Genomic DNA, 22726 nt, shown 5'->3' on the forward strand with positions numbered 1-22726 from the left:
ATATAATGGAAGATAATATATACTTCTGATGAAAAGACACTACATAAAACAAAATACGATTATTAACCATCAAGATTAATACCTGGAGGCACTAATTCAATGTATAAAATATGCAAAGGTACCAATTCACTAATAAATACACTATGGCAGGAGCTTGTCCCAAGATGCCAATTTGCTGAAGTAAGAGGTACATGCTAGGGCCAAAGTGCCAGGGACACCGACTAAAGCAGCCAGAGAGGGAAGGCTACTACTCTCCTAGAGATGTTCAGCACTGAGTAAAAATCCCAAGAGAGCTAACAAGCACCCATCAAGGAATAAGTAGAGCTAAAGGAAGTGGCAACCGTACAGGCATGTGGAGTGATACAGTAGAAAGAGCACAGGAAAACTGGGCCCTGGAAACCCTGTGTTCTACCTCCAGATCTGCTGTGAGTGGATGTGAGAGTTTGGCAAGTCCTTTAAAATGCCTGAGTATTCATTTTAACTCTGGAAAACAGAGATGACAATGCGGGCTCTATCTAGCTTGCAAAGAGAATGTGCCTTGTAAAGTAGAAAGCACAATATAAATGTTAAGTTAAATTACTATGATTGTGCAAACATACAAATATAGGAAATAAAAGACTAAACTAAGGAAGCCCCAAAGGGTGACAACAAGACAGGGGAATGAAGGCCATCACTCTGATTAGGACACCAGGTGAAGGTTCCAAGGAAGTAACACCGAGGAGCTGAGTCTTCGTACCCAGTACTCAGGGTGTAGACTACAATCCACTATACCAAGGGAATAGGGCAGTACTGGTTATAAACAGGCACCAAGAAACATTTAAGTTATACTCTGCTTAATTTCTTAAAAATACAATCAAAACACTACAATAATAATGCTGTTACCATTTCCATTCCTTGTCTTTGGAATAGTACAATGGGCTTAGCGTTCTGTCTTTACTGTGATGAGTGACATATTATATAACACGAAAATGCCTTGCTATTAATAAGGAACCTAGATCATGGGGCCATAAGCTTTTGTGGACTGGCCCCACACCCAGTTTAAGCTGGTCGGCTTTTCCTGCATGATACTGGGTCCACACAGACTACTTGGAGAGATGATCATTTATTGCAAGGACATTTGAAAACACGAGCAACAAAGGAAAGCACTTTGTGTGCACTGTGCTCACTCTGGCTCCAGCTCTCCTGGCTCTGGGATGCAGACTGGGTTTCATAAGCAAGGAGGAAAAGTTGCTTAGCACTGTTCCAGGTAACGATTCAGAAGTGAGTGACAGTACAGCTCTTGTTTGCCCTGCATGTCTGTTACAGAGAGATCTGACTTGACTTTCGGGCCCTCCTGGTATATGGACTTGTATTGGGTGAACTGAGCAGGTCCACTCTGCTGCGGCTGGATCACTGCTAGCTCCTGGCCCATCCTCCAACAAGGCGAGCTGTCCAACTGACAGCTACAAAAAAAGAAAGAAAAAGGGTTGGGTTCTGTCCCCCAAAATGTGGTTATGCATGTGGCAGGCACTATGGCTTGATGGGCTCCTTCAGTACATCCAGTTTCCTTGGTAACCCAACTATGTACTAAATGGTTTCCATGGCAAAACACGTTCCAGAGTCCAAATAACCAACCTACACATACAATTTGGAATGCAACTTATTAGTGGGGGGCTGCCTGAACTTGAAAAAACGCGTAAGCTTAATAAACAGTCCTGGTAACTTTATTGTGGCACCAAAGCACATGCCTCTGTGGAGCCCATTCAAAGGGCATCGTATCAGGGAAGGGGCCAGAAAGTGGGAGAGCCAAATCTAAAGTGTGCCAGACTGAGCGATGTGATACTGTTTCTGCGGTACACAGTATTCCAAGAGATGAGATCTTGATCTGAAAGTAATGGGCCAAACAACCACAGAATAAGGGTAAAGTATTTCTGGTATTCCTAGAAATCTCTCTAAGAAGTGAAATAAGATTCTCAACCTTGAACAAGGTGTTCAGTCTACAATTTGGAACTCAAAGGAAAAGAAGGTATTACCTTCCTTTTCAGTTCGAGTGATAATATCCCATTAGGGGGTGTATGAAATGTAGGGAGGTATATTAAGTGGTCTCAATCACTAAGGGGTCATTCATCCGGCAGACAAGGACCAGGGATGCCAGATGTCCTAGACTGCACTGGACCATATCACAAAACAAAATGAGTATAACATCCACGTTGAAACCTGTGTCCTATTACTAAAAGAATTTCCTAAAGGGAAAAATTACAAATTTTAAATGTATTTCTTGCTACTTGTCCTTTCTTCTTTAAAACAAAAAATTAAGGGGAGGGGAGCAAAAAAAAAATCTAAATAATGTTTTTAAAAGCTCTTAATCTGTTTAATGAGAGTTCTATCACAAAGATGTGAACTTAAGCAAATGATGTAAAAGAACATTAAAAATGATGTGTCAAAATGAAGAAGGAAGCCACGTGACTTTCTAACACAGGACAACACAGTGTGAACAGAGGCTCCATTCTTGGGCTTGGGAGAGTAAACCTGCCATGGCACCTACTGTAACCTTCGAGTTCAGAACCCTGTGGCCCAAAGTCAGGGACTACGTAGGCCTGCTTTTCACTCTGCAACTAACTTAGATTTTCTGTCTTACATGCCAGTAGTTAGTGATTATGTAGAGGGAAGCCATTAAGTGCAAAAATCCCTCATTTCAGATCTCCAGAAAGGCTACGGAATTTTAGGTCTGGGATGGGCAGATCCTCCAGACCCTACTCTGTTCTGCTCCTAGTCCAATTTCAGCTTTAGGTCAATCTCCTGTATTCAAAAAATTTCCCTTGTTCCCATACTCCCTTCAGGGGTCCTGAACACCTTTAAATCTGAACTGAACTGAAAAGTCCCATGTTAGCTTTTCTTAAAATTCCTAGAAATGGCTGAAAATTTTATACATGAGAGTTCTGGAGATTAAGATCCAAGTCAGGATCAGAATGGATTCGCTAGTGGGCTGAAGAACCCCTAGGCCTCCAGTTCTGACCAAAAGCCCAGTTCGGCCTTAAGATCCAAGAGACGGGGCAACATCCAGAGTCACTCAATAGTTGCAGCCACTCAGCATTCTACAGTGGCCCCACTGATGGTGCGTCTTTTCATACTTTATTTGCTACTCATGTTTCCTTGTCTGTGAACCATGTTCATGGTTTTTTGTTCACTGTCTATCAGATTTTTTGCCATTTTCTTAATTTTAAAGAGTTCTTTATTTTGGATATGAACCCTGTACCAATTATTTTAGGCTTATAATTTGTATTTTTAAATGCAATGAGAGTAAGAAATGGCAGTTTAGATCTTCTATTGGGGACATAAATGATCTAATGTAGGAAAATCTAATATGCACATGGAAAAACTTTAAAATATGATGAGGGTGGGAAGTAGACAAGGACTCTAGCCAAAAGGAACTTCAACAGGTGAGCTTAAGAATAGTCAAAGGATACCATCAAGAAAGTGAAAAGACAACACACAGAATGGGAGAAAATATTTGCAAATTATATATCTAATAAAGGTCTAGTATTCAGAATATATAAAGAACTCTTACAACTCAATAAGAAGAAAAATAAAGCAACTTAAAAATGGGCAAAAGTCTGAATAGGCATTTCACCTAAAGGATTTGAAAATATGTGTTTACACAAAAACTTATAACATGACTATTCATAGCAACATTATTCATAATAGTCAAAAAGTGGTAACAATCCTAATGTCTATTACCTGATGAATGGATAAATCAAATGTGGTATATGACATACTGGAGTATTATTCCACAATGAAAAGGAATGAAGTACTGATACATGCTAAAACATGGATGAACCTTGAAAACATTATGCTAAAAAGAAGAAATCAGTCACAAAAGACCACATAGTATATGATTCCACTTACATAAAATGTCCAAAATAGGCAGATCCGTAGAGATAGAAAGTAAATTAGTAATTGTGAAGGGCCGGAGGGTTGGGGGAAATTGGGAGTAACTGCAAAGGGTGTGGGATTTCTTTTCCGGGGTGAGGAAAATGTTCTAAAATTGATTGTGGTGATGGCTGCACAACTCTGGAATATACTGAAAACCACTGAACTGTACACTTTAAATGGGTGAGCTGTACATGAATTATAGCTCAATAAAACTGCTACTAACCAATAAATAAAAGAGTAGGCTGAGACAAAAAGTAGTGAAGGAAAGGGAAAGAATGACAGAATGCCTTAAACCCAGGGTGACAATTAATTTTAGTTTCTGTTACAGTGTATTTTCCTTTGGCCCTTAGTAGGTATCACCAAAAATGAGCAGAAAATGCAACTTGTAAAAGGCAGTGAAAGTCAGGAAAGAGAGGTAACATACAAAGCCAGGAGTCAGGCAAGGGGAGGCTGGAGCCAAACAGCTGAAAAATATAAGGGTCCAGATTTAAACAGCAAGGGCTGAGACAAAGGAGAAGAGATGAGTATTTACAGATATGAGCACATGCGGGGCATCCTCCCAGTTCTCTCTGTCTGTGCTTCGTCTTTCTCCTTTGTTTCAGTTCTGTCCAGCACTCTCTATAAGCCACACCACATTGGAAAGATCAGTGATTCTCAAGTGTTTGGTAAGTATATAAATCACTAAAAGTACTTATTTAGATTTTAAATCACAAATACTTTAGATTCAGAATGTGGGTGGCCCCAGAAATCCAATTTTAACCAAATCCTAACCTCATGTTGAGGCAGGTATTCTGAGGACCACACTGGGAGCACTGATGTGTGACCTCCATGGTCCAGAGGCCCCCCCAGGGAAGCAGTGGGTAGCATGTAAGACCAAGGACTTTGGGAGCTAACAGATCTGGGTTTGAATCCTGTTTGGCAATTGCCACACACTCATTGTTGACCTCTGACAGTTACTTAACATCTGTGTGCCTTAATATCTCCATGTGTCTTGAGAGCCAGTAATTCTGATCCCAAAGATCTATTGCGCAGATTGAATAAAACAATGTTTGCAACAGGTTCAGCACAGTGTCATCAGGGTGGTGACTTTTGGACTGCTCTTGTCTGTGATTCTTGTCCCTGGCCAGCATATCACTGTCATGGCCAGTGGACATCTCACTAAAAACTTCAGAGAAGGAGTCTATCTCAATAAAAACTTCAGAGAAGGAGTCTTAATTCAGGGTCAGTGGATCCCTAAAGCATTTGGGCGCATATATAAGGAAGTCCACGGATGTTCTGAAGAAAATGCAAATTTATCTGGGGGTAGAGAGGCTGTGGATGGTAACAGCTATCATGAAATTCTCAGGTTTGAGGTGGGGTTGTGACTCAAGCAAAGTCTAGAGCTGATCCCTGAGAGAAATATTTAGTCCCTCACTTCAGATATCTGTTTTTACATTTTCCTCACTAGGTTATCCTAAATGAATTCAGGTGACTGGTATTACCTAAGGTCCCTGTGCATAGTATCTAGAGGGAATTTCAAAAATTGGGGTCCCTGAACATTTTGAAAGAAGGATTCAGAAGAAGATGTTGATGTTGACGATGATGACAGTAATAGCAAGAAAAGCAACTTATAATACATCAGGTATTTACAATGTGCCTGGCACTATGCTAAACACTTAAACACATTCTCTCCTTTAATCCTGGCAAAGATTCCATGAGGGTTCTAGACAAAGAAACTGAGTTATACAGAAATTAAGTAACGTCCAGTAGTTCACACGACTCCAAAGTGGCAGCCAGGGCTCAAATCCAAATGTTACTGCCAAGGAGTGGTCTTAACCAGTGTGTGCTTTGCATTTCAGCAAAGACTTGATCATGATGGGAGGGGCAGGTGGGTCAGGATAGAAGGTAAAGAGGCTGTTGAGGGTGGAGATGAAATTCTACTTCTGAATGAACTATATTTATCTTCTGAGGATTAAGAATTTGGGCAAAAGGCAAAAGTGGGCTTTATGCCTGTTGGTCTTCGAAATATGTTAGTCTTTGGAACTAAAATGTTGGGGGGCCCTTCCAATAAGGCTACAAAAAGCAGCCCCCAAATGTAAACATGTAAAACTGCTCTGATCAACAAAGTCTGTGAGGAAACTGAGAACTGACTAGGAAATATTTATCTGTGGAATGGAAAGTAGCAAAAAGATCAAAAACACAAATGGAAAACCACACTTCATGGCACCAAGTAGAGGCTGTGGTCTTCCTTCCTGAGATTGAGAGAGGACAGGAGGTAGACAGTGAACTGGAGAGGTCTAAAGCAGGTTGGCTGTACAGCACATGTGGTATGTGAACACTGAAGGCTTTGAGTTTAGGGGGAAGACAAGAAGAGGATAATAACTGGAGAGTACTGCAGGACCCAATCTTTTATTTGTATCTCTAATTGTTGTGCATGACCTCGGCATGCACTAAAGGAAAACAATTCAATGTTGTGAATGATTGATTTTCTAAAGCTTAGTAGAGCTAAAAAAAATAGGCTCTTAAAGGTTCCTAAAGGACGGCAGGAGATTGGTGGCTCTCAACTAGGGATGATTTCACCACTACCCCCAAAGCCCCCACCCTTGCCCAGGGGATATGACAGACTTTGTTGATTGTCATGACTCAGGGTTAATGGGTGCTACTGACACCTAGTGTGTAGAGGCCACCTAGGGTTGGTGGGTGCTACTGACACCCATTGAGGGATGCTGCTAAACATCCGTCAATGAACAGGAGAGCCCCCCAACAAAGAATTATTATCTAGCCCAAAATAGTCTATAGTGCTGAAGTTGAGAAAACATGTGGTAGATGAGAGGGATTACAGCATAGTACTTCAGACAATTACCAAATGTTCAGCAGTCCTGCAAACAATAACATTCATCCTGCTGGAATATGGAATGGAGGTTCCATCAAAAAGTGTATATGTCATTAATAACTTTGTAAATATCTAGTAAATTTAGTCCAAGTTAATTATTTTAATTTTTAAAACAAAGTAATTTTAATTTTCTCATTAAAATGCCTAGATTCACCACCCACCCACCCCCCAAATTAAAACATTACCAATAGGGCTTCCCTTTGACCTCTACTGTTAATCTTGCTAGAGGCAAACTGCCTAGATTCAAATGCTGGTACTACCACTTGCTAGATATGTGACTCAGGCAAGTTTCTGACCCTCTCTCTGTTTTGTCATCATAAAACTGGGGCAATAGTGGCAACCAACCTCATAGGGTTGTTGTGAGAACTGAATGAGCTAACAGGTATAGAGCGCTTAACACATGTGACATGAGTGTTCATTGGTATTAGCCATTAGTAGTATCCAGCATCCGTATCCACATACATACATTTTCCTGTAGAAATAGCTAATATGGCTTTGATGTTTAGGGGTTTTTTTTTTCATTTTTTCAATTGTATATATTTAAGGTATACAACATGATGTTTTTCATATACATACACATAGTAAAATGATTACTATAGTAAAACAATATATTCATCACCTTCCATAGTTACTTGTGTGTGTGTGTGTGTATGTGTGTGTTAAAAGCACCTAAAATCTACTCTCTTAGCAAATTTTCAGTATACAATATAACATTATTAATTATAGTCCTTATGCTGTATATCCGATCTCTAGATTTATTCATCCTATATAACTGCAAGTTTGCATTCTTTGACCTACTTCTCCCTATTTTCCTACCTCTTCCCCACCCCTGGGACCCCTGTTGTACTCTCTGTTTCTATGTATTTGACATTTTGTTTAGATTCCACTGTAAGTGAGATCAGGCAATATTTTTCCTTCTATGTTTGGTTTATTTCACTTAGCATAATGTCTTCCAGGTTCATCTACATTTCCTTTATTAAGGCTGAATAATAGTCCATTTTTATATATATATATAAATTTCTTTATCCATTAATCTGTCAATGGACAATTAGGTTGTTTCCCTACTGATGACCATTTCAGTTGTTTCCACCATTTTCACCCTTAACATTAAATGACAGGGCCAAGTTTATCTATACTTTTAAGAAAGAGTTTCAAAAAAGTAAATGAACAATCTCTGGTGAACAACTCTACCGGGTGGAAATAACAAAGACCAATCACCACAATATCTATCTACACACAAATATTCTGAAGGGTTTTCATATTGAATGAACACAAAAATCTAAAATTTTAAAATATCATGCTCCATAATCTGTTTTTTTTTCCCAAGGAATAATATACGATGATATTACAGTCAATGAATCCCTAAAAGCTCTCAAAATAATTTCCTTTAGCTTTAAAACACATTAAATTGGTTGTGCTAAACTCTGACAAAGTTAAAGTTAGGAAAAAAGTACTAGGTCAGAGGAGGAAATGAAAACATGGAAGTGTTATCACCATTTGGTCATAAACTCCTTTTCTCAGAGAAACATGGCTATAAAAATCTGTTCCAGGATAAAAACTTGGCACAAAGAAACCCAATCTGACATCATACTTTTTAAAGATTGGGGTGGAGTAGGGAGGGGAGGGATTAAAAAGTGGGAGGGAAAGTTCTTTGCATGTAGGGAAAAAAGGTTGTCAGTAAAGTGAATTTTCTACTGATATATATATATAACTTCTTCAAATTCATGGTTTGGTTCAGCTGAAATTTGCCAAGGTAGATTTCAGGTTTTTTCAAAAATGACCTCTTTTATAGACAGTTGAAGCTGTCTATAAAAGATAATGTTCACAGACAGGAGGTTCATTCCCTGTTACAGTCCTATTTACAATATTATATTAACCCATCATTTGTTTTGTTTTAAACTAAAGCCTTCCCTATTCATTAAGTCATTAGTGTTGCTAGTGAAAGACAGCGTGTCTGAATTTTAACAAGTCTAGAAAAACTCTGATATGATCATTAGTCCCATTACGGGACTCAAAATCAGACATACTAGGATCAAATTATATGCTCTTTAATAAAACTTCACATAGTAAACTCTGAAAACATTGATGTTAGATTGTTCCTTCAACAACAACAATGTACAGAGCTCCACTTTATATATGAATTTTACACATGAAGAGCCTTAGTCACTGCCTACTTACACCAAACTTGTAATCAAGAACCATACTATTACTTTAGATACTAAATAATTACCCTTTAAAATCATGCTGTGGACATAATATAACATACCTCTTACAGCAAAGATGAAGTAGAACAACTTTATTTTTAAAATCCACCTGACATACCCCCCATCCACATTGATATTCTGCCCTGAAAACTAAGTAAATGATGCATTATTAATATAACAGACCAATCATTGATCATTGTCTAGACAGAAACATACTGATACGAGAAAATCGTGGAAAATCTGAGAGTCAGGGGCTCTGGAGGAACCAGTGCTGTGAGCTTAATGAGGTCACGGTCCTAACACAAGAGGAAAGCTCTGAAGTGTTGGTTTCAATACCCTAGAGCCTTGCTCCTTTTGGAGTTCTTCTGTCCCCACCATGAACTAAATTAGGAAACCTAGATGTTTATGTTGGGTGGGGAGGCATCAGAGTACGAGGGGGCTTCATGAATCTCTCATTGTGCAATTAATAGGGGTAAAAACTGCTTCCTAACATCATAATTATATTATGTTAGCTATCGAGAGCAAGAAAGAAGTTAAAGTGTGTTCTTATTTAAGCAAATATCAATAAATATGAACAACAGAATTCTTGGAAAAATGATCATTCATTATATATCCTTTATAACAAATGTTCCCAATCTGTTGGCCTCATGGCATCATGGGGGTTTAGGGTTGCTAGAACACGTTTACTACACGATCACACACCAACCATTGTTTGAAGACTGAATAAATGCTCTGTGTATGTGTACGTGTGTGATATATACACACATATGCTATATGTGTATGTTATGAACTGAATATTTATGCCCGGAAAATTCACATGTTGAAGCCCTAACCCCCAATAGGACAGTATTAGGAGGTGGGGCCTCTGGAAAGTGATTTGGTTTAGATCAGGTCATGAGGGTAGAGTCCCATGAAGGGATTAGTACTTTTATAAGAAAAAGAAGAGGTATGAGGGCTTCCACTCTACTGTGTGAGGATACAGCAAGAATGCGGCCATTTGCAAGCTAGGAAGAGGGTCATCACCAGACTCCAAATATATTAGCACCTTGATCTGAAATGTTTTAGCAACCACACTGTGAGAAATAAACTTCTACCATTTAAGCCATCCAGTCTATGATATTTTGTTATGGAAGGCCAAGCTAAGACAATGCATATGTATACATATGTGTATATACACACACATAGCTACATATATCTTTTATACACTTGTATTATATATGTGCATATATACATCTATATATGTATTCATCTTTCATATATATACTCATACTGTTGTGATTAAAAAACACAAGTATATTTAAAAGGCATTTTGAATTCATTTATTAAAATGAAATGCTACAAGTATTACTTCTATCTCTAGGAATCCATGAAATATTTTTGAAATGTATTTTTTACCCATAGTACAATTTACTCTTTGTGATATACAGCTCTATGGGTTTTGAGAAATGTGTAGAGTTACATATTTACCGTGACAACAGAGAATAATTCCATCATTCTAAACAAACTGCCTTGTCCTGCCTCTTTGTAGTCAAGCCCTTCTCCCATTCCCATATAAAAGGTTTTGACAGTAAAAAAAAGGTCCTCATCCTTGGAAGATATTGGAATAATGGGTCTCACAGTTTTGATGACCATCTGTTTTATAACCTGAAGCTGGCCAGGCGCGGTGGCTCAAGCCTGTAATCCCAGCACTTTGGGAGGCTGAGACGGGCGGATCACGAGGTCGGGAGATCGAGACCATCCTGGCTAATCCAGTGAAACCCCGTCTCTACTAAAAAATACAAAAAACTAGCCGGGCGTGGTGGCGGGCGCCTGTAGTCCCAGCTACTCAGGAGGCTGAGGCAGGAGAATGGCATAAACCCGGGAGGCGGGGCTTGCAGTGAGCTGAGATCCGGCCACTGCACTCCAGCCTGGGCGACAGAGTGAGACTCCGTCTCAAAAAAAAAAAAAAAAAACCCCAAAAAAACCTGAAGCTACCTTTTTTATACATTGGTTTCTACTTCCATCAAGTGTTTGACATAAAGGATTGAAGGGGAAAGTCACTGAAACAACAGGATAAGAGGAATTAAAGACTTAGAATTTAGACTTCAAGACAGTATGAAGAAATAAATGCTAGAACTTGATGATAGAAGAGATATAGGTAGAAAAAATATATATATGCCTGAGAGATGCAGGGAAAGCATTGAGTTGGATAAAGCTGATGAGTGATCATTTACGAGGAAAAGTAATAAACTGTGTATTACAAGGAAAAGTAATAAACTCTGTTTTTAAGCAAAAGAATGATAGATCAGATTTGTGTTTTCAGACAACCACTGTTTGTAATGTGGCAACTAGACTGAAGTGGGGAAAAAGGAGATGCAAGGAGACCAGTTACTATTCCTGTTGAGAGATGTCAGTAGCTCAGATAGTCATTGCAAAGAATAAAAGTTTAATATAAAGCCACAAGAACTAAAGGAAAACAGGAAAGTGTTTCAACAGCTACACAGCTAGAATATCTCTAGGATGTCACTCAGAGCACGTCTGTAATCCCAGTCAATCCTTGTAGAAAACTGGAATAATCAAGACACAATACAGAAAGACATCTAGCAATACGGCCAACTGGGTAAGCTAGAGTTACCCAGTTACAAAACACTGCAACAAAACACTAAGAGGTGTTGAATAACTTTTTTTTTTTGTTTTTTTTTTTGAGACGGAGTCTCGGTCTGTCACCAGGCTGGAGTGCAGTGGTGCAATCTCAGTCCACTGCAACCTCCGCCTCCCAGGTTCAAGCGATTCTCCTGCCTCAGCCTCCCAGCTAGTGATCCCCCGCCTCGGCCTCCCAAAGTGCTGGGATTACAGACATGAGCCATCGCGCCCAGTTGAATAAGAATTTTTAAACATAGTTGCGCTTCCTCCAAATTAAGAATAATTCCTATAGTACCTATCCCTGGTCCTACTGCCTATGGCTCAGGTATCTGGGGCACATGGCCCACAGCAGGCTGTGAGTGTGGTGGGCACTGAGGCTTCTCAGAGAGTATAAGATCATATGCAGTTTTCCTGCATGGTCTGTCCTGTAAAGAGGCATAAAGGCTGTTGTACCAAGGAAGTGAGAGGGATCAAGCTCTATTTTATTAAGATTAATCTAGCAAAGAATAAGATACCTAGAGGCTTGAAACAGGCTGGGGCAAGGGTGAGGAGATGCACATGAGAGATGACATACAAGGAGAATGAACTGGCAATTGATTAGATATGGGAAGCAATAGCAAGAGGTCAAAAATAGGATGCCTGGGTGTCATGGCTAGGGTCATTAGAAAGAGGGTAAAGCCATGAATGAAAATAAAGAATATGGGAGAAGTGTAGATTTAGGGGATGGGAAGACAGGAAGTGTTAGATGATAATTCATACTTTAAATATTAGATATGAAGATATAGTGACTATTCCAGTATGAGACAATATGGAAGACATTACAAATGCAGAACTGAACTGTAGAATATAGATTGTTAAATGAGGTTTAGGCATTGGCTACAGGGGAAGGTGTGTTACTCTCCAAACTATATTTAAACTTTTTATGCATATATATTTTTCTGGGGTGAAGTCTATGGCTCTCATTAGATCTTCAAAGAGGTCTGTGTCAATCTGCTATTCCTTTAAAAATAACTTTGGTTATTTTTAATCTCTGGTGTTGTACAGTTTCATTATGATATGTCTAGGTGTCAATTTCTTTTTATTTGGCCTGTTTGAGATTCACTGGGCTTTCTCAATCTGAGGGTTGATATCTTCCATCAGTTCTGGGACATCCTGGGGGCATTTTCCCTTCTACTTTCTAATTTCTTTGCTCGACATTTTTGTTAACTAGCACTTTGCATCTCAGACCTTCCACTGAGGAATGTTTTCCTACTTGTGAATAAATATAAATGAACAGCAACTGCATAAAACAGTAATGATCGGTGTGAAGAGCTTTGCTGTTAAGAGATAGTGTTAAACTGGAAATCATGAATTTCTCATCTTCACGGCAGAAAAAAAATCTGCACGAAACCCTTGAGATGTTTTGCAGAAAGGTGCTAGGCCTGATTTTTTAAATTAAGATATAGTATATCTTATAGCTTTAGACTAATTATTGTACTGTAGAGAAGAGTATAGCATTTAAGAGAAATAAGGCACAGAACTTCCCCAAGACTCAAAATAAATTTAAGACAGAACTTAAGGGTCAAACAAGTTTAAGAAACATGTACCAGTGAGATTTGAGTTATCACAGATTTATATACATCTTCTTTCTAAATGTGTATTTTCTGCCTAAAAAGGAAGCTAGATAAAAACACTGAGATATCACTAACTTAAGTGGCTAGGGAGGTGGGAGTTCTACACCAGAATGTTTCCAAAAATATGATATTTTGGGGCTGATTGATTTTCTCCCCCAACTAAATTCTGTTCTGGTTCTTTTTTGTAATATTTCAAAGCAAAGGCTGAGCTCTTGATCTTTTGGGAGGCACAGGCAAGACAGAAGGACAAACTCACTAATGAAAACTTGCTGAACTTACTTTTCAGAATTCCACTCTAAGTCACGAAGAACCCTTTTGGCCCTCCTCCCAGACTAGTAAAACGAACATCTCAAGTCCCTAGAGGATAAGACAGCTCTCTCTACCAAAATCAAATACATATCTTCTCCTGAGAGCTGGCTGCCTTAGCATACTCAGGACCATCTATTTATCAAAGGAGTAAAGAAAAAAACTCTCCAGGAGCACAATATTTATTATAGGATTATCTCACTGACTCAAGAAAACATGAGTAAGGTTAAATTAAACCATGTTTACTATTACATTCTATTACTTAAATCCTAACACAAAATCAGCCTAAGAGATCTGGAAGGTCTCTTTTTTGAGATGACTGATACAGATTTTTTTTTTAAGGCAAGAATTTTTTTCTTTAAAATCTATATCTGTTATACAATTTTTCTAATTGTTCTAAAAATCTTTTAAGCGTCTAAAATGAAAATTTTCCATTCTGTTGAGATATTAAATTTGGTGGTAAATAAAATCACATATACCAATATATTGAACTTGCTTACTGCTTTTAAAAAATGTATTTGATCCAACTTGTCTGAATTTAATATCCTTACTCACCCATAATTCTAAGTAGTAGTATTTTAATTTTCAGTTCCCCAAGTTTCCCTTTATCACAGCCCTTGTAGATTCCAGGCTGTCCAAATATTCCAGGAGACCATGTGTGCTGCCAGGCACGCTGTGGGGTGAAGGCAGGGGAGGGGAGGCTGGAGACGCCAACAGGACCATACGAGGTCACATAGGTCAAGGGGATCAAAGTCATATTCCACCTCCAGGATTCAGCTGATAAACCACTCTTATGAAATAGGGCTCCACCTCTCAGAAACATGAACAAGCGACCATAAAGGAAACTATCCTCCTGGCTAGCCACAAGGTACAACAACAAGAAATGACTGTGAAAACCCACTGCCTTAACATGTACATAGTGTCACAGCTTTCTGCCTCTCCAGCCAGACCTGTCAATGGAGACTGTGGTTACGCTTGGGCAGGGGCCTGGCTAGGGCCAGCTTGGCCAGAGATGGGCTGTGGCTCATCAGCCCTCAATTGATGGAAAAGAGACCCAGGCCTTAAAGAGTTTAGAGTCCAGGGAGGCAACACGACAAAGGAGGCACAAACACAGAGGGAAAAAGTGTGGTGCCATTGTGGAGGCAGGCAGTGGTGGTCAGGAAAAGTTCCATGGAGGAGGCGGTGACTGAGAAGATCTAAGAACATGAGCAGGACTTTAACAGACCCTGCGGGGGAGGTAAATAAATTCAATGTTCTGGTCTAAGGAGTAGCCTGAGCAAGGTATGGAAGTGAAAAAAACACAAGGTGTGTTCAGGAAATCACAAAATTCTCAGTTTGGCTGGACAACAGGATACATGTAGAGTCCAGCCTAGAGTGGAAAAGTGAGCAGGACTGTATCACAGACTCTGAATGCCAGATGGAGAGTTGTGCATTTACTTCGCTTGGCAACAGAGAGGCATTGAAGCTTCTCAGCAAGGACATTACAGGACTGGAATTTATTTCAGAAGGACAGTGACAGTTCCGCATGGATAAACTGAAATCGGAAGAAACTAGAAGTTAAGAGCCCCTCAGGACCCACGGCAACTGAAAGACTGAACTGGGTAATGACAGTAGGAATAAGAAGACTCACAGACATTGTGGAGAGTGGGTTTTTAGTCCAAAACAACCGGCTGGCTAACAGGGGCATGAGGTATGTTCAATGCCTTTAAGATGTACCACCTGGGCATCAAGAAGACATGAGTGTCATGAATAAAAATAGGCTGTAAAGAAGAAACATTACCTTATTGGAGGAATGATGAGTTTAGTTTCAGGCCCTTTGAATTTGAGGTGTCACCTGAACATACAGATAGACATGTCTATCTAGTGGTTAGAGAAACAGATCTGTAAGCAGGGAGAAAAGCTGGGATTAGAAATGGGGATCTGGGTGTCATCCACAAACAGGCAATGCCACAAAAGTATCTAGAGATGTTATCACAGGAAGCACAATTTAGCATAATTTAATGGGTTGAAAAAAGGAAGTAGAAGCAGTGAAGGAGACAAGGAAGGATCTAAAAACTCCAACTTACAGAAGAAAAAAGCTGTATTATAAAACACACGATAGGCATACTATCATGAGGATCAGATGGAATGGTAAAGTGAAAAGCAGTTTGAATATTTTAAAGTACTAAACAAATACATATCTGTTATTGTTACAGTACTGAATATTTAATCTCTAGAAAAGCCAGGCTTTCCATGATCTTCCAAAGCTCCTTCTCCATTAAGTCAAATGGAAATGTGATCTCCCACTCTCTTGACCTCTTATAGGACTTAGTAAGTATTTTCTCAAGGAGCACTAACTAAGCATCAACCATGGGCCAAGCACAACAATAGGGTCTTTCTCATCTACCTCCCGACTTGGAGTAGATGAAACGGAAACTTAGATTTATTCCTCTTCACAGAAGATGAAATGAAGCTCAAAGATGTTAACTTAAGCCAAGATTGCCAGCCAGTAAGTGAAGGAACAGGGGGCTTCTGATGCCATGTATTAATATGCCTTTTCTATTAAACCACAAGTCGCAACTTGCCGTATTTGTTCTTATCCCCTTACTATAAGGAAATTAAGGGGATGAGCCACATTTCATTTATGCTGACAGCCTCTGAAGCACCTAGCAAAGGGCCTCACACGTGGTCGATTCTCATTGGGTTTCTGTTGCCTGAAAGAACAAACATGCATATTGCAGGTACACAGGCCTCAATAATAGTGAGTGTTTGTGGGCTGGGAAGTTTTGAGTACTCATTTCCAAGGCAGATGTAACTTAACAAAAAGTTCTAAAAACAAATTCTGTACTTGTGAAAGATGCCACCTGGTCTGCCTCAGGGCTGAAGTCCTCTTTTTATGCACCGAGTGGGAACAGCACAGGGAATGAGGAAGCTGGTTGTCTTTAAACCACTCCCACAAAGTGGCTCAAGCCAAGAAAAGGGCCCATACCTTTTGGGGAAGAGTGCTATGCAGATTCTTACGCCCGTTTCACCTTTGGTTTCACTACCACAACTGCCAACAGTCTGGGGAAGAGGGAAAGGTAGGGCGTGTTTCGCGCCAGCTGTGATGATGTAACCTTAAAACTCACAGCTTTTCTGCCAGGAGAAAAAAAAGCAACTGGTTTAGAAACTGTTTTTTCCCCTTTTCTAATATTCAACTAAAATCTAATTTGCATCACTGACTACTAGCTTCTTTTTTTTTTTTGCATAGCTCACCACTGACTTTTTTCTTTTTTAAATTAACAGAACTTACTCATGTCTAATTCAACTGATCTGTTTTGGTTCCTTGGAAAACAAATGTATAGAGCCAGAAGTATGTTTATTTCATAAATGTCCCTTGTGCAAGAACACAAAGTTCTTCTCAGAAGCATTTACTCTGCAAGCCATAGAAATGCGCAGTGGGAGACCGGTAAACAATATGCATCTAAGCATTGTAAGGGCATGCAGCCATGTGCGGCAGGGCTGCCAGAGACGCCAAACAACTATTCCAGGACCCTGGGCAAACAGATTCAGAAGTGGGATCACATTTACATTTCGGAGTCTTCTACCAACGAATCTGACAGATGTTCCCTTTTGTCACATTTGTCTAATTTGTAGTCTTTTTAGGGTACAACAAATCAATATTTTTTCCTACATAGGATGACAAGACCCAAAAGTAGTCTTTTTCTTTTCCAATTGCTGGGAGTAGTTAACGTGAGTATAATATCTTTGCCTACTGCATGGACAAGCTGGGACAGAGGAACAGTCAGACTGGAATGGGGTTCCTCCCAGGTACACGATATTTCTCTATGCCCATGGAGGAGATGGTGGAAATGCAAGCCTTCTCTTGGTAATTTTTACCCAGTGTGGATAGGACTATTGGTCTCTCCTGAGCCTTTCCCTGTCAAATGTACTGCATGGGGCTTGGGACTTCCTAGAAAGAGCCATAGCAGAAGCCAAAAGGAGTACAAGCCTCAGCTGGGGCAAGAGTTTGACATCGGCTTTGGGCGGGTCCACATGGGATGCTTTTCCTATGACTCTTGAAAGAACTCTCCAAGTCTGAGTCTATAATCAATGCTTGGATAGCTAAGAGTTGACAAGATAGTATAAAACACAGAACACAAATGAGAGCTTAGCACACTATCCCATGACTATGGCCCTTTTGAAATGGCATTATGTCTGTTCTGTGCTCTGAACTCTGGAAGAATTAATCAAAAGTATTAATAACTTTAGCAAATATCTAAGTCCTTATAGAAGTCATACCCCAAGTTTATTTCTTTTATGTTAATCTTTCTCTAAAACCTCGTTTTGAAAACTTCTACTTAAAGATATAAGAATGTGGCCGGGTGCGGTGGCTCACGCCTGTAATCCCAGCACTTTGGGAGGCCAAGGCGGGCGGATCACGAGGTCAGAAGATAGAGACCATCCTGGCTAACATGGTGAAACCCCGTCTCTACTAAAAATACAAAAAATTAGCCAGGCATGGTGGCAGGTGCCTATAGTCCCAGCTGCTCGGGAGGCTGAGGCAGGAGAATGGCGTGAACCCGGGAGGTGGAGCTTGCAGAGATCACACCACTGCACTCCAGCCTGGGCGACAGAGCGAGACTCCGTCTCAAAAAAAAAAAAAATGATATAAGAATGTTTGGTAGTTTGTTTTGGTATTATAAACGTAGTTCTACCAAGTGAATTTGTATCAAGCAGGAAAAAAGTACAAGACCTTTCAGTGAGGCATTTTCCAATATTTTGGTGAGAACTGCTTATTCACCTAGAAGACTGCCAATTAGGCAACTGATAACTGTGTATTGCATTTATGCAAGGCATTAAAGAAAAGACTTGTCCTGTAGCTTGCAATTCAGCAAAAGATTATAAATAATCTGTATCACTAAATAAAGCTATGATGGGTAGATTATAATATAAATATAGATTATAAGATTAATATAAATTCAGTGTTACAAAGAGCTCTGGGGAAGGCTAGACTAACTGTCCTCAGGGAAAATGGTTGGTAGAGATGGCATTTGAATAAGGCCTTAGAAAAAGTATAGTATTTCAACAGGAAGAAGGGGTTAGAGAAGGGCCTTGGACATGGAAGGAGCAGCTTTAGCAAAGGCACAGAGGCAAGAGAGTGCTGGCAATGTAAGAAAACTTCAAGCGCTCAGGTCTGGCTGAAGGAAACAGTATATGAGGGGAAGTAACCGAAAAATGATCTAAAAGGGTATGCTGTGGAGAGTTCTTAACATAAAAAAGAAGAAGGAAAAAAAAGGGAGGAAGGACATGAGAAAGCTGGACTTTGGAGACAGGAAAAATGACTTTTAAAATATACCTTTCCCTAATCATTTCTCACACATTTTAGAGTTTTAGAGTGAGAATACTTTATTAGCAAGTTTATTTGCAAATTAGGTGTAGTAACTTCCAAGAAAAACAACCTAGCTGCTGGAACAAATGTTTTTCTGAGCTGGCAAACTATTGCCTGCAACTTAACTAATATATTCATATTGCCCACATCTTGCGATTGTTTCATTAACTCTTTTCTCATCACCAAAGCACCTTTGTAATTTAACTCATTAGTTACACAATGAGTGGCTACGCTAGAACTGGTACTTGCTCCCTTATTTACCCATCCTCTCTTTTTCTGCCCCAACTTATCCCTGCTAAACACTCACTTGTTCTTCTCCTATGAACTGGATCAATAATAATAACATTCATGGCTATTACTTGCTGAGTGTTTGCTATAGTGCCAGGCACTGTGATTAATGCTTTATAAACAGTATTAATATAATCCTGAAAACAACACTACGAAATAGGTGTTATTATGTCTATTTTATGACTGAGGAAACAAGCTCAGAGAAGTTACATTTTGTGCTAGCTGGTGAGCAGCAGGAACCAGGTTTAAACCAGATCTGCTTGACTCAGAGCCCGTGCCTTATGCCTACTGCCTCTGGTATCCACTGATCACTTACTAATATGGGTCAGTATTTTCAATTAAAAAAATAATAAAAGACTCTTTGGGGCCAGGCACTGTGGCTCATGCCTGTAATCCTAGCACTTTGGGGTGACGAAGCGGGCAGATCACTTGAGGTCAGGAGTTCAAGACCAGCTTGGCCAACATGGTAAAACTCTGTCTCTACTAAAAATACAAAAAATTAGCTGGATGTGGTGGCTTGTGCCTGTAGTCCCAGCTACTGGGGAGGCTGAAATCCGAGAATCACTTGAATCCAGAAGGTGGAGGTTGCAGTGAGCTGAGACTGCACCACTGCACTCCAGCCTGGATGACAGAGTGAGACTCTGTCTCAAAACAAACAAACAAACAAACAAAACAAAACAAAACAAAAAAAACCATTCTTTGGGAGGCCGAGGCAGGAGAATCACTTGAGCCCAGGAGTTTGAGACTAGCCTGGGCAATATAGCGAGACCCTGTCTCTACAAAAATAAAAATAAAAAAATTAGGCATGCATGGTGGCGCCTGGAGTCCTAGTCACTTGGGAGGCTGAGGTAGGAGGATCACTGGAGTCCAGGAGGTCGAGGCTGGTCATAAGCATGCCACTACACTCCAGCCTGAGTGACAGAGTGAGACGCTGTCTCAAAACAAAAATTAAACATTCAATGAGTGCCTGCTACTGTAAAATCCTGTTCTAGGTGCTGTGTCAGATATATATATATTAAAAAAGAGAATGCCTATAGATTATTGATGTTCATAAGCTCCCATACTTGAGTATAAACAGCTGTGTCATACTGGTTTTTAAGATGATGTGTCCATGATTTATAAATTAGAGCAACTAAGGTGGGAAGGCGTAAAAATGGCTCAGTGCTTTTACCAAGAATGCTAGATAGTGACCACATCTACTCACAGACAGAAATCAGTCAACTGTGACTAAATGACTCACAGAGAAGTTTAATAATACATTTCAATCAGAGTCTGTAAAAACTCTCTCTGCTGATGAAAAATCTGTCCTGTCAGAAGTTCCCAACCAAATCTGCTTATAATCCATTTTCAATGAACCGCAGCTTCCTTTGAAGTAGAATAAGCTACTAAAGCATTTCACCCACAATACGCACACCATGAATCCAGGCCTTACAAAATTCATTACTGATGAATAATGTTACTTGGTTAGAACACAAATGCGATATCAAACTACTTCTGCCATGTAGCCTGAATGTTATGTAAAATTATACACAGTTACTTCGATGCAGCAAAATAAAACATGTTATCTTTTTAAGTTATCTATTTTTAATATGAGCTTTACTAACTTCTGAGTCAGTTTTTGCTAAATATTTTAAAGATGTTTAGCAGCCCACTGTGGGCTACAACCATTCGAACTCCAGGGAACATCTGGAAGGAGTCCCAATTTTGGACTCAGTCTGTCTATTCTTTTCTCTCTACAAAGGTACAGTATTCATGTTACCAAAGGCACAATAACAGTTGCCAAAAGGGTGTAGCGGCAAGTACTAACTGCATTTACTCTGCAATTGAAACTCTTAATATGATGAATTTTTTAAGGAAACAAAAGTCAATGAAGAGAAATAAATGTAAGAGTTCAAGAGTGGCAAAAGAAAGAATGAGACATATTGGTTAGCCAGAAGTAGCACCAGGCTACCTAATGTTAATGACACTTACTGCTCAATTCGAGGTGACAAATACAGCTTGGGGTACACCTGGGTGGCTTCAGTGTCCTCAAAACTAACAGAGAGGAGGGCCACATCTTCTCCAGGGTCTTCATTTACATCCTTAAACAAGAAGTAAAAACACAACATCAGCACCTGTTCTCCTAACATCTTATTAGTGACAAGCTCACAGTCCATTGGCATTGAAGCCATGACGGTGAGTTACCCTTATTCCACTTTAGCTTAGCTGCTTAGCACATCCTTTCCACACACCTACCCACTCCTCTAAAGGGATGGATTTTAAACTTTCTGAGCAAAGCCCACCACAGCAAAGCGAAAGACCTCCACCTATCTCACTTGTTCCCACATTCGGGGGTAAGGGGCAAGTAGTGAACCTGGTGGTAACAAATAATTCAGCAAAAATATAATTAAGTTGCAGTAAACATATTACTATAAACATAATTTATATCCTAAAACATCAAAAAAATTAAAAATCCAGTAATTTTCTTACACCTACCTTGACAATATGTTGTAAGTTATTTAAATAGCAAAAATTCCCAGGAAACATATCACCATGAAGAGTATCACCATACAAGCAAATGACAAGGGGGTTAGGTACACATCTACTTTGGCAAAATAATAATGGATGATTCACATGCGAACCACAAGACATAGATATTTAAAAGTCTAGTTATAAGAACACTATAAGACAAAACATTGTTGATCCAAGTATGTACCAATAAACATTGTGAGGTTAACCAAATAACACACAATAAGCTAAACTGATCATGATAAAACTAAACTTACTGTAATTTATAATTAAAAAGCAAGAATAGCAGGAACTGAATATTATAACCAACTCAGGCCAATGCTGATGATACACTGATGAAGTGTCCTGAAGCAAAATTGTGGAATTTACAACTATGTGCATGTGCTTTATGATTATTGCCAAGCACCAAGTGTCTGCCAGACTTCTGAATAAAATACTGAATTAAAATAAATCTCGTAGCACACACTGATTTTAATTTGTGAATACCAAATTTTAATAACTCTTAATTTATTTTTGGTTGGTAGTGGCTCCAAGTCAAATATATAAATTTTAAACAATTAATTACTCAACACTTAATATGTGTTAAACACTTAACATCTTTCACTCATAGAGACTGGTAAGAATGGACCTATATTTCTGGATCAGTTCATAGGTCCTCAGGAGGTTTCAGCAGCCACACCAGCAGCAAGAGAGGGAGGGGTCACACCTAGACTTTAAGACTCACTACTCATGAGTTTGCCATTGTATCTTCAACCTCAGATACAATGTCTTTTGTCTGTCAGGCCACCCTTTCTTTTCTTTCATCCTGGGAAGTTGGCCATCACTCATCCTGCTCAACTCCAGAACCTTCAGTCTCCTTGCTCTGCATTCTCTTGTGCCTATAAGATGTATGAGTGTGACATGTATATACAGGGACAAGAACCACAAGTCTCTCCCATCCTAAAAAAGAAACATTTTTAAAGGAAAGGAAAGAATCTTGCTGAACTCTACAGAGTTCCTTGGATTCTCTCTCCTCTCTCTCCTCCCCTTCACAGACTGCTTGGAAGAGTTA

General features: G+C 39.5%; 1 protein-coding gene across 6 annotated transcripts in view; it reads right to left on the minus strand.

Annotated features, from left to right (window-relative positions):
* The window catches only part of BABAM2 (BRISC and BRCA1 A complex member 2), a 460841-nt gene that overhangs the window by 190668 nt on the left and 247447 nt on the right, over window positions 1-22726 (minus strand). For all 6 annotated transcript variants that reach the window (XR_004428422.1, XM_033176181.1, XM_033176177.1 and 3 more), the window contains one exon: window positions 21139-21248. Coding sequence is in view for 5 of the 6 variants with exons in the window: in XM_033176181.1 (XP_033032072.1) it covers window positions 21139-21248 (110 nt within the window). In the remaining variant the exon portion in view is untranslated. The remainder of the gene's footprint in view (window positions 1-21138; window positions 21249-22726) is intronic.

The sequence above is a fragment of the Trachypithecus francoisi genome, unplaced genomic scaffold (assembly GCF_009764315.1).
Source record: "Trachypithecus francoisi isolate TF-2019V2 unplaced genomic scaffold, Tfra_2.0 Lachesis_group17, whole genome shotgun sequence".
Taxonomy (NCBI): Eukaryota; Metazoa; Chordata; class Mammalia; order Primates; family Cercopithecidae; genus Trachypithecus; species Trachypithecus francoisi.